This window comes from Oncorhynchus gorbuscha, linkage group LG08 (assembly GCF_021184085.1).
Source record: "Oncorhynchus gorbuscha isolate QuinsamMale2020 ecotype Even-year linkage group LG08, OgorEven_v1.0, whole genome shotgun sequence".
Lineage (NCBI taxonomy): Eukaryota > Metazoa > Chordata > Actinopteri > Salmoniformes > Salmonidae > Oncorhynchus > Oncorhynchus gorbuscha.
In genome coordinates this window covers 46,621,712-46,634,354 of record NC_060180.1, presented here as the reverse complement: position 1 = coordinate 46,634,354, position 12,643 = coordinate 46,621,712, and the positions used below count along the sequence as shown (strand labels likewise).

General features: G+C 41.2%; 2 protein-coding genes across 2 annotated transcripts; both read right to left on the bottom strand.

The window, feature by feature from the left end:
• Positions 1 to 5,347: 5,347 nt before the first annotated feature.
• On the bottom strand, positions 5,348 to 7,110 carry LOC124041735 (5-beta-cholestane-3-alpha,7-alpha-diol 12-alpha-hydroxylase-like). The gene has a single exon (XM_046359668.1). The coding sequence runs from the start codon at positions 7,065 to 7,067 to the stop codon at positions 5,538 to 5,540; it is 1,530 nt and encodes a 509-aa protein (XP_046215624.1). The 5' UTR covers positions 7,068 to 7,110; the 3' UTR covers positions 5,348 to 5,537.
• Positions 7,111 to 9,239: 2,129 nt separating this feature from the next.
• On the bottom strand, positions 9,240 to 11,604 carry LOC124040889 (5-beta-cholestane-3-alpha,7-alpha-diol 12-alpha-hydroxylase-like). Its single transcript, XM_046358001.1, has one exon. The coding sequence runs from the start codon at positions 11,554 to 11,556 to the stop codon at positions 10,027 to 10,029; it is 1,530 nt and encodes a 509-aa protein (XP_046213957.1). The 5' UTR covers positions 11,557 to 11,604; the 3' UTR covers positions 9,240 to 10,026.
• Between the last annotated feature and the right edge of the window lie 1,039 nt (positions 11,605 to 12,643).

Genomic DNA, 12,643 nt, shown 5'->3' with positions numbered 1-12,643 from the left:
CGCCTTCATGACTGGTGCTCTAGCTCTACTACTGTAGCTCTACTATTTGTTTATTTCATCCAGGATGACTTCTGTTCTGTCACAGCCATTCATTCACCCAGAAAGGTTTTACTGATGCTACTCTGAACCTCGAGTACAGAGCCTTGTGACTTAACAGCATGTGTATGTGTGTGTCTCACAGATGCAACTCAGACGGAAAGAATAACCTCTACAGTTCTCTAAATATGTACAGTAAAATAGACAACCTTTACGTATTAATGTGGAGAAACGTAAAAGGTGAATAGTCATCTGTCATATGCAAATGAGGTTCTATTTCAATTGTATTCAAATGAATACTGTGGTATTTTCACCTCTCTCTCCAAGGTATAGTTTCTACAGTTTCTAGAATGTATACATTTCATACATAAGATACATAAATGTTTGGCCATAAGACAATCCATTAAAATCAAATGTATGAAATGTATGCCCTATCCAAGAAAAAGTACCAACCAACAGAACCTTTTTCTCTTATGGTTTAGACAGGGCTGTCAGAAAGATTAGAAAATGTCAGTGTGGATTTATCCAGAACAAAGGTCATCAAAACTGGAATAAATGGCACTCTTTCAAATGGCACAACATGCATCCAAGATTGTTATGCTGTTCATTATTATTGCTAGTGTAAATCAAATCCAAGCCGTTCACTGTTGTAAACATGTCTTCTACACTACCTGGCCAAGTTGCCAGTGCTCAGTTGTAAGGTACCAATGGAAAATGGGAGTAAATATTCCACGTTGGAACAGATGATAATCTTTCCCCAGGCATCACAGCACAATCACACTGTATGTGCTGTTTTCAGTAACCATGGCCCATATTGTTGAACACAATGCAGGCAGCACTATGGAAGCTGAAGTGCTGTATATTCCCCTGTCATCTTGGGCTGCCCAGCATTAAGAAGAAGCCTAATGCAAGGTGACTGCTCAGTCTAACCCTATTACTGGCCAGTTGTGGGCTAATTTTGTATTTATTTCCCCCAAATGATGTATCACAGGAAATCCCATATAAGAAAAAATTACAATTAATTCATTAAATTAATACAAACAGACCATAATGATAAATCACAAATAATTCTTAATATACAATTGAGAATGTAACCTCTTCATTGGGTATAGCCAAATAGTGTGTGCAAGTAATTTTAAGGCTTTTAATAGCATAGTAGCTATTTATGAGGTAATATTCACCAAATACAAATACACATTTGAGCCTTGAATGATAGGCTATAATGTTGAACTAAAGCAAGGATATACCATGCCACCTTCTCAACCAAAAATATTCCTATTCTACAAATAATTTGTTGATGTATCAGACTGTGAGACAGAGACCCATGTACTTTTGGTTGCCATTCACAAGTTCTCTATGTATGATGTGGAGTATGATGTGAACTTGAAAGTTCAGATTTAATCACATAGCTTTGCCACTGAGCAGATGTCATTTCAACATCTAGTTTTGATTTACATTTGGTTGAGTTGTCAACTAAGGTGAATTCAACGTGAAATCAACAAAACATTTCACCATGTCATTGGATTTAGGTAAAAAGTTGTGAAAAAAAAGAACAAATGCCCTTCTGTTCTTGACTTTTTGCAAATCCAATCAGTTTTATACGTTGATTCACAGCCTGGACCCATAGACTAGAGGTAACATATTAGTATGATATGTTACGTTTGGTACGGTTAAATAAGACAGATTGTTACTTAAGGCAAACACGTAAGTAGGGTGGTTGGTTGGGTTGGCGTAGAATGTGAACATCTAGCAATCCAAAGGTTGCGAGTTTGATTCTCATCACAGACAACTTTAGTATTTGAGCTAATTAGCAACTTTTCAACTACTTTTAGCTACTTTGCAACTACTTAGCATGTTAGCTAACCCTTCCCCTAACCCGAGACTTAAACCTAACTCCTAAACTTAACCCTAACCTTAACCCCTAGTCTAGATAACGTTAGCCACCTAGCTAGAATTCATAACATGTCATATACGTTTTCAAAATTCTTAACATATAATATGGATTTTAATTCGTAACATCATATGAAATGGGTGTTGAACATCCACAAATGAATATATACTATATGAAACGTAACCTATCATACTAAATGGAGTGTTTCAGTTTTACATACAGGTGTTGTAGAGACTAATCTCCAATTTGCCTTTGCTCTTAAAAAAGCCACTGAACACGCCAATTGGTAGGTGTGAATTCACCTCCCAAGTGTCTGGTGGAAAGCAGAATGAACCATATTTTCTCGGGGACTTTGCCCGTGTTAAGCTCCATTCTGTTTATTTATTATCGTGTATAACTCATCAAGTACTTAATGATTACAAGATGTCAGTATTCGTGGTGTGTTCCCTGACCGATTCCATGTTTGGTTAATGATGTTTGTCCCCCATGAGAAACTGTAGACGAGCGTGGAAGCCTATTTCACTTCCTCAAAATCCCCTGAATGAATCTAAGATAACTCAAGAAATCTGTATTTATGTCAAATATACACTGGGAGTCAGGATGCAGTAGGTGAGTTTAATAAAGACACGATGTTGATGAGCAAAAATGAGCAGCATACAGAAAGAGAGAGAGAACAATATTACCTAATGACTGAAGGGATAAATAAAGCGGGAGTAATCACAGTTTAAATGATGACAAGGTGTGCTTAATGATTGGGAGCATGTGTGCATAATAATTGTTGCCAGGTCTGATGGTTAGTAGAACTGCGACTTCGAGCGCCTGCGGGAGGGAGCATGAGTCGGCGTGACAATTTATTTTTACATTTTTGCCGAGGATGTTTTAGTTGAGCAATTTTACATCCAACTGAGGTGTTTGGTGCAGTATTTCTCAAGTTAAAAAAAAATGCACAACGTGTTATCTTAGGTAAACAAAGTCGTAGCTGCTTGGCAGGTCTGTCTCACTGTATATGCTATTGGATAGAGAGCAATCACCGCAGCTGTTCACCGCATGTTAGTGGACAAATCAAAACCCAACGGTCATTTACCCGTTGTGACGCACAGGATGTTCCAAATTCCAGTTTAGAAGAGACTGACTTTATGACCAAAAGTATCCTATTTACACTATGTAGTCAATTTTGACACTAGAATAACTGCTTCTGACTAATATGGATGCCACATAGACATTGTTCAAAATTAGTCGTTTCTTTTTTAAAGGCAGTCTCTTTAAGGGCACAAATGGGTACAAGTCTAACTGAATAGGCCTAGTAGCTTGTTATGTGGTTCAGGGTCGATTAAACTGATTGCCCCCACATGATATAATTCTAGCTACTTTTTCTGAGTAGTCCATGTAGAGTGTGGATTTGGGAAAACTTTAGTAAACATCAGACTGATTTAGACATCTGCCTTTTGTGTCCACACTGTGGCCTAGGACATACGTTGCCTTCAGAAAGTATTCATACCCCATGACTTATTCCACATTTTGTTGTGTAACAGCCTGAATTAAATATATTAAGTATGTATTTTTCTCCCCCCATCTACACACTATGCCACATTATCACAAAGTGAAACTATGATTTTTAGAAATGTTTGCTAATTTATTGAAAATGAAATACTGAAATATCTCATTTATATAAGTATTCACACCCCTGAGTCAATACTTTGTATAAGCATCTTTGGCAGCGATTAGAGCTGTGAGTCTTTCTTGGTAAGTCTCCAAGAGCTTTCTGCACCTGGATTGAGCAACATTTTCCCATTATTCTTTTCAAAATTCTTCAAGCTCTGTCAAATTGGTTATTGATCATTGCTAGACAACCATTTTCAGGTCCTGCCATGTATCTTCAATTAGATTTAGGTCAAAACTGTAACTCATCCACTCAGGAACATTCACTTTCTTCTTGGTAAGCAACTCAAGTGTAGATTTGGCCTTGTGGTTTAGGTTATTGTCCTGCTGAAAGGTGAATTCATCTCCCAGTGTCTGGTGGAAAGCAAAATTAACCATATTTTCCTCGGGGGAAATTGCCTGTGCTTAGCTCCATTCTGTTTATTTATTATCCTGTATAACTCCCCAGTCCTTAACGATTACAAGCATTACAAGCATAGCCATAACATAACATGATTCAGCCACCACTATGCTTGAAAATATGGTGAGTGGTACTCAGGGATGTGTTGAATTGGATATGCCCCAAACATAACACTTTGTATTCAGGACAAAAAGTGAATTGCTTTGCCACATTTTTTGTAGTATTACTTTAGAGCCTTGTTGAAAACAGGATGCATGTTTTGGAATATTTGTATTCTGTACAGGCTTGCTTCTTTTCACTCTGTCAATTACTTTAGTATGGTGGAGTAACTACAATGTTGATGATCCATGTTCAGTTTTCCCCTATCACAGCCATTAAAGTCTAACTGTTTTAAAGTCACCATTGGCCTCATGGTGAAATCCTTGAGCGGTTTCCTTCCTCTCCGGCAACTGGGTTAGGAGGGACGCCTGTATCTTTGTAGTGACTGATGAATTCTGAAAAGCTATCCAATGATTGTGTTTTTAGGGAGTGATATTGTTTCTTGTAGAATATGCTACATTTTCTCCCATGTTGTTTATTTTTCTTAACTATGAAGAGGTTAATCTTCTTAGCTTTGTCCTTTGAAAATAGATACATGAAAAGATTCTGGGGATGAGCAGGCACATCTTCCACTTAAGCTCATTTAACATGTAAGACAAGTAAAAGCCTCAGCGAACTGATACAATTCCAAGTCTGGAAGGTTGAAACCACCCTCAAGGAAGACTTTTGTTTATATTCTATGAGACTTATTTACCCATATAAAGTCTGTTGTGACCGAGTATACTTTCTGGGTAATTGGTATTACCTAGAATACATACTAAAACTTTGGGAGCCATGCCATTCTGAAGAGGTCTATCTAGAACCTAAAAGGGTACTTTGGCTGTCCCCATAGGATAAACATTTGAAGAACCCTGTTTGGTTCCAGGTAAAACCCTTTTGGGTTCAATGTAGAACCATTTCCACAGATCTACCTGGAACCAAAAAGAGTTCTCCTATGGGGACTGCCGAAGAACCCTTTGGAAACCCTTTTTTCTAAGAGTGTACTTGTTAGATGTACTGTATGATAAGACTGTTTCATTTAATAAGGTCTGCTTTCATATTGTTGAGTAATGGGATAAAGTTAACTTTATATATTTTGTTGTAGTTCACTTACAGATAACATATGTGCATTTCTAATACTTTCTGTAACCCTTTCCTATTACTCACCGGCTTTACAGGACAGATTCTTTTCTATCTATGTCAGCTTTCAATTATGCAATATCTACTTTCCAGTTGACTCTAAGCATAAACAAAAATATTCCTTCCAGTAATTTTCAAAGAGAGAACAGGTAAATTATTTTTAATCTAAATTAACACAGCAATTATATCCAGTTATTGTAATACTGTAACACATTTTACTGTACTATGTACTCTAGATAAATTAATGTTTAGGCACATCGTTTATAATAATCATCATCAGATTAACAGTTGTCAAAATGTTGTCAAAGGCTGGTTTGTGTCAGTCAACCATTTTTAAAACCTGAGTCTGTATCTAAACTGGATGTCTCTGGTTGGATGCATGGACCCAAAGCCCCAGCGCTTGGTGTCAATATCAGGTATCTTTTCATCTGGGTTCTTGAGCTCAAAGTCAAAGTATGTGAGCATGAGGAAGACAAACTGCTTCAGCTCATTGGTGGCAAAGAAGCGTCCTGGGCACATAGTGATCCCAGCACCCCACGGCATGTTGTAGTATTTAATTTTTTTCCCACCTTTGTAAAAGTCTGTCTTTTTACCCCCATCTGCTGTCAGGAAGCGATCATACTTGTAGGTGAGTGGGTCCGGGTGGACCTCCGGGTCCATCTGGACGGCAGTGTAAGGAAACAGGGCTACTCTGTCTCCTTCTCTGATGCGGTACTCGTTTCCATCTGCCATCTTGAGGGACATGTCCTGGAGCACGGCCCTGGTGAGGACGGGGGCGGAGGTGAGGCGGAGGGTCTCCTCCACGGCGCTGTCCAGGATGGGCGTCTTTTGCAGCATGTCCTGGGTCAGGTTGATGAAAGGGCCTTCGTGCTTCACCTCCTGGCCCGTCTCCTTAAGCACCTCCTCCACTTCCCCCTGCACGGCCTTCATGGCGTCTGGGTGCTTCATGAGGTAGAAGAGCAGCCAGAAGGCAGCAGGGCCTGTGTTGCCCTGTGAGGCCCAAAGGAGAAGAAACATGTACCTGTCCTGCATGAAGTCCTCCATGCCGTGCTCCTCCCTCTCCTGCTGCTGATCGCGCACCCAGACACTGATGTTCTCCTTGGTCTTCACTTTCTGCACTGACAGCATGTTCCAGAACAGCCTCTTCAGCCTCTCCGCCTCTCTCTTCTCCCCTGGAGGCAGGACCCCATAGGCCAGATTGGGGAAGAGCTGGTCATACTTACGGAACTCAAGGAAGAGCTCCTGGGACTCCACTCTGTCGACCTCTCTGGCTTTTTCCATGCTCTCTGTGGATTTTGGTGTCTCATTCCCGAATAGAGCCAGATAACCTGCCCTGAAGACAATGTTGTAGCTGTAGTTGAACAGACCGTCCTCATTCCAGGGCATATGGTTATTATCCCCCGTCCCTACACTATGCAGCATCAGATTCTGTAGGTTGCTCATCATAGCCTGTGTCATGACAACTAAACCGTCCCCCATCAGGTGCTTGCTGCTGGACATCTGAGGAAACCTGTGGTCGGAGTGGTAACCAAACACTTTCTGCACCAGATGTTGTGCAAACTTGCTGAAGTCCAGTTTGGTGCGGGCCTCCTTCACAATCGTCCCGAAGGACCGAGGGTCCATAAGGAATGTGAAGTAGAATCCTCCCAGCTGCACGGTGAAAATATCCCCATGCTTCCCCTTCATCCTCTCTAGGAACTTTGCTGTGTCCCTGCGGAACTCAAGGACATGGCCCAGCCAGGGGATGGGGCCCCGGTCCAGGGGGGGTTCCCCGGGTCGACGCTGCCTGACAGCCCCCAGGAGGTAGAAGCCCCCCAGGACAGAGGCTAGCAGAGCCAGAAGGATCAGCAGCAGAAAGCCCATGGTCCTTTCTTCTTCGTTCTCACACAGACAATCTGAGCCCCGGCTAGAATTTTTTTTATTTTTATGGCGTGATCAAACTATGACACCCCTGCCAGCAGTTAATGACTAACTCGATTGCACAATAACCAGAAACCACCCACAAACGGTACAGAAGATTCTTTGGTGTTTCCAATTTAAACAAAGGTTAAGACGTATAAAGGTCAGAAAAATTCAAATAATGAATTGCATATTATAGGACGTGCAACGTATTTTGTCATTTACCATCTGTATGTTTCATAATCTGGAGAAAACAGCCCAGAACAGAGTGCGATAGAGAGGAATCGTTGATGGACTATACTCCCAAAGTAGAAACAGTAGCAAAGTAGAAAAGTAGCTTCACAGTACATTCCAATCTCTATTTTGGGTGTGATGAATGTAAAAGTATAGTATGTTCTTTTCTTCTCTCAACAATGCCACAGAGTGGATTAGACATAGCCACCAAATGATGTAATTCTAGCTACCCCCCCTCTCCCCTGAGCAGTCCATGTAGTGTGTATTTGAAAGCACCTTTAGTGACCTCAGACTGATTTAAACATTTCCCCTTTGTGTCCACAAGATGGCCTACGACATTTGTAGGAGTACACATCACCCTTTTATGTGCACAGTAGCATTGCATACCACAAAGCTTCCTTCTATTTGGCTTACTAGTTTAGCTTTTGGGGAGCTGCTGAATCTTGAGCATGCTTCAACCCCAAATAACCACAGACAGTCTCTACCAAAGCATTGAATTGTCATTGAATTGACGTCTGTGCCCAGTTGAGATACACTAACTATATTGACAATAATACCTACTTCAGACAGAAGATGGGGTATAGTATGTGATTTTTGTATGACGACCACATCTCTGTATACCCCAAACATCTGTAAGGCTCCTTAATCAAGAAGTGAATTTCTAGCACAGATTTAACCACAAAGTCCAGAGAGGTTTACCAATGTCTAACACACAAGGGCAATGATTGGTAGATTTGTAAAAAATAAAAAGTGAGTACGGTGAAGTTATTAATTAGGCTTTGGATGGTGTATACAAAGATACAGGCGTCATTCCTAACTCAGTTGCCTAGTTACAGTTTTGACATACAGTGGGGTGAACAAGTATTTGATACACTGACGATTTTGCAGTTTTTCCTACTTACAACGCCCGTAAATGCAAATTAATTACTTAAAAATCATACAATGTGATTTTCTGGATTTTTGTTTTAGATTCTGTCTCTCACAGTTGAAGTGTACCTATGATAAAAATGACAGACCTCTACATGCTTTGTAAGATGGAAAACCTGCAAAATCGACAGTGCAAAACGTTTTTTTTATGTAATCATCATTTTAAATCCCAAGATATTTTGTTGTATTGACAAAGTCATTTCAGAATATTATTATTTATTTCATGTGATTAGCGTATAATTTATTTCACTCATTCTAAGTTCAACCCTGTTACATGAACTGAACTCTGTTTAACATTGTGAAACTATTTCTTTAACTATTTTTGTGTTGTCAAATAGTAGTGTAAAAGCTGCTGAGTTGGTTTCTACTATTTTTGACAATTTTCTGGTGTTTTGTGGTGGAAACTAAGTGGGTCTAGCTTAACATGTCAACCCTGTTATCTATCGATCAACCTAACATAGCAGGCATTAAAGGTGCCTGAGCGGCATTTCTTTCTTTCTGGTCCTGACGATAAAAAAACACTGTTGAGGTTCTCTTCTGCACTGTTGAACCAATCCAGTAAATGTGGAGGAGTTAAGATGGAGTGTCACCTTGTTAATGTTCAAAAGCGGAAGTCGCATCACAGGCTCTCTTTCTATTTCCCCTGAAAACCAGATGCATGAGGGTGCCCAAAGACAAGCAAAAAACATTATTAAAGGCCCAGTGCAGTTAAAAACATGATTTCCCTGTGTTTTAATATATATTTCCACACTATGAGGTTGGAATAAGACCCGATACCTGTACTTTGGTTACAGGGTCTAAACATGCAGGCTTCATGTCTAGGACTCGAGGTGGGATTTAATATACCATGTTTTCTTACCCCCTACCCCTTTCAGATATACAAAAATGCAGATTTAAAAAAAAAGTTGGGATGGTAAAAAAAAGTGGGATTTTTGTCTGTGTATGAAAGGGGTATAACACTTATACCACATCCAAGGCTTTATAAGGATATTTTATTACATTTGACAGGAGGAAAAACACAAAGATTAAATGCTTGACATACAATGTACAAAAAAACAGCAATGATTATTATAGTACACATTTTTGGCACAATCATAGACAGTACTTGAGGGTCAGAATATGAGAGAACCAGACTAAAAAGATAATAAAAGCAAGAATACAGTACACACAGTAGCTTTAACTACATGTAAATTAATCTCCTACATGGAATTGGTTTTGAACATCTGTGCGTTTCTTTTTTTGTTGTTGTAAGATTTTATGATAATTTTTTACAATTATCAAGTCATTTACGGTTTCAATGCCTGAAATTTTACATGTGGATCAATTTATCTGTGAATTCAGAAAAGCTACCAAGGATTGCGTTTTTAGGGAGTGATATTGTTTCTTGTAGAATACGTCTCCTACACGTCTCCTACATGTTTCTAATACTATCTGCAAACCATTTCCTCATGACTCATCACTCAAAAATATTATATAGTACCTGATTTCAATTTTAAAATGTAATATTTCCAGCTGACTATAAGCATAAACATTCCAGATATTTTCAAAGACTGTAAAAGTAGATGATTTGTCCTCTCTGAATAAACAAAACAATTAAAAGCAGTTATTTTAATACTGTATCACCTGTTGTGGTACTAGGTACTCCAGACACATTTATGTTTAGGCACAAGATAGTTTATAGTAAACCCAATCAGATTAACAACTCATGAGATGGAAGTTTACACTCAGTGTTGACAAAGGCTGGTTTGTCAGTCACTCATTTTTAAAACCTGAGTCTGTATCTAAACTGGATGTCTCTGGTTGGCTGCATGGACCCAAAGCCCCAGCGCTTGGTGTCAATATCAGGTATCTTTTCATCTGGGTTCTTGAGCTCAAAGTCAAAGTATGTGAGCATGAGGAAGACAAACTGCTTCAGCTCATTGGTGGCAAAGAAGCGTCCTGGGCACATAGTGATCCCAGCACCCCACGGCATGTTGTAGTATTTAATTTTTTTCCCACCTTTGTAAAAGTCTGTCTTTTTACCCCCATCTGCTGTCAGGAAGCGATCATACTTGTAGGTGAGTGGGTCCGGGTGGACCTCCGGGTCCATCTGGACTGCAGTGTAAGGAAACAGGGCTACTCTGTCTCCTTCTCTGATGCGGTACTCGCTTCCGTCGGCCATCTTGAGGGACATGTCCTGGAGCACGGCCCTGGTGAGGACGGGGGCTGTGGTGAGGCGGAGTGTCTCCTCCACGGCACTGTCCAGAATGGGCGTCTTTTGAAGCATGTCCCGGGTTAGATCGATAAAGGGGCCTTCATGCTTCACTTCCTGGCCTGTCTCCTTCAGCACCTCCTCCACCTCCTTCTTGACAGCCCCCATTGCATCTGGGTGCTTCATGAGGTAGAGAAGGAGCCAGAAGGCAGCAGGGCCTGTGTTGCCCTGTGAGGCCCAGAGGAGAAGCAACATGTACCGGTCCTGCATGAAGTCCTCCATGCCGTGCTCCTCCCTCTCCTGCTGCTGCTTACGCACCCAGACACTGATGTTCTCCTTGGTCTTCACCTTCTGCACTGACAGCATGTTCCAGAACAGCCTCTTCAGCCTCTCCGCCTCTCTCATCTCCCCTGGAGGCAGGACCCCATAGGCCAGATTGGGGAAGAGCTGGTCATACTTACGGAACTCAAGGAAGAGCTCCTGGGACTCCACTCTGTCGACCTCTCTGGCTTTCTCCATGCTCTCTGTGGATTTTGGTGTCTCATTACCGAATAGAGCCAGGTAACCTGCCCTGAAGACAATGTTGTAGCTGTAGTTGAACAGACCGTCCTCATTCCAGGGCATATGGTTATTATCCCCCGTCCCTACACTGTGCAGCATCAGATTCTGTAGGTTGCTCATCATAGCCTGTGTCATGACCACTAAACCGTCCCCCATCAGGTGCTTGTTGCTGGACAACTGAGGAAACCTGTGGTCGGAGTGGTAACCAAACACTTTCTGAACCAGCTTTTGTGCAAACTTTCTGAAGTCCAGTTTGGTGCGGGCCTCCTTCACAATCGTCCCGAAGGACCGAGGGTCCGTAAGGAATGTGAAGTAGAATCCTCCCAGCTGTACAGTGAAAATATCCCCATGCTTCCTCTTCATCCTCTCCAGGAACTTTGCTGTGTCCCTGCGGAACTCAAGGACATGGCCCAGCCAGGGAATGTGGCCCCGGTCCAGGGGGGGTTCCCCGGGTCGACGCCATCTAAAGGCCCCCAGGAGGTAGAGTCCCCCTAAGACAGAGGCTAACAGAGCCAGAAGGATCGGCAGCAGAAAGCCCATTGTCCTTTCCTCTTCGTTCTTTCAGAGCACATCTGTGCCCCAGCTTAAGTGCATTTTGTGTTTTCGATGCCCATGACTCATGCTCCTCCCCCTCCTTTCACAGTGAGAGTGCCATTAGTATTCTAAGCACTAGGACACAGCAATGTTCTCGCAATGAAATGAAACGTGTCTAGTATATTAATATTAAGGAAAAGCATTGTTTATACATAGCTCTGCCTCAAGTATATGCATTTAGGTGGCTCAGGGCCAGGACCATGCAGGTTTCAGCTGGTTTCAGTCAGGAGACTACAGAGAGATTTTGTGATAGGAAAACTTAATAGATCACATGTGTAGAGAGAACCTCGCTCAGATTTGTAATAGTGTTGCATTTTGGGCCTTTATGCTGTTTCATACCATAAAGAGAGGTGGAGCCAGCCCCAAAACAAGATCATTGTGAATAGAGGTAAGATTGAAGAAGACATGCACATACATGTACATACCCAAGATATACCCAAGTCCTCCTGAATCCCTAACAAGACATGCGTGCAAAAACAAAACAATAACCCCAAAATGGTCATGTCATCTATTTGCAACTATTTAAAGCCTTTGATGAAATATGCTGATTTTATGGATAGAGGCATACAACTATAATGGCCATGCTCCTTTAAACCATCCATCATTCATATAGACCTTTGTTGTTTCTATGTTTCTTCGGTGTGACTATAAGTGACTTTTCGTAGCAGGTTAGGAGAGAATTTTAGCTCTAACTCTTTTCCTAACCTTAACCTAATTCTCCTAACCAGCTACATGAATTATTCTAACCTGCTATATAAGTTTTCCTAACCTGCTACATTAATTCTTCTAACCTGCTGCGTAAGATCTCCTAACCTGCTACGTTAATTCTTCTAACCTGCTGCGTAAGTTCTCCTAACCTGCTACAAAAAAGTCACTTCTGGTCTTAGTTGTATACTACCTAGTCAGAACCATGTTTCTCGACCTACAACTGTCGTACCATTCAAACCTTGTTGTGTAGGCTACAGTTCTCCACATCTGTTGTTGTTTTACTCTCCCTTTGTATTCTCTTTCGACCTCGTTCCCACACAACGTT

What these genes read in the sequence shown, in the direction of transcription:
- LOC124041735 (XM_046359668.1), bottom strand. Translation starts at nt 7,067, where the DNA reads ATGGGCTTTCTGCTGCTGATCCTTCTGGCTCTGCTAGCCTCTGTCCTG.
- LOC124040889 (XM_046358001.1), bottom strand. Translation starts at nt 11,556, where the DNA reads ATGGGCTTTCTGCTGCCGATCCTTCTGGCTCTGTTAGCCTCTGTCTTA.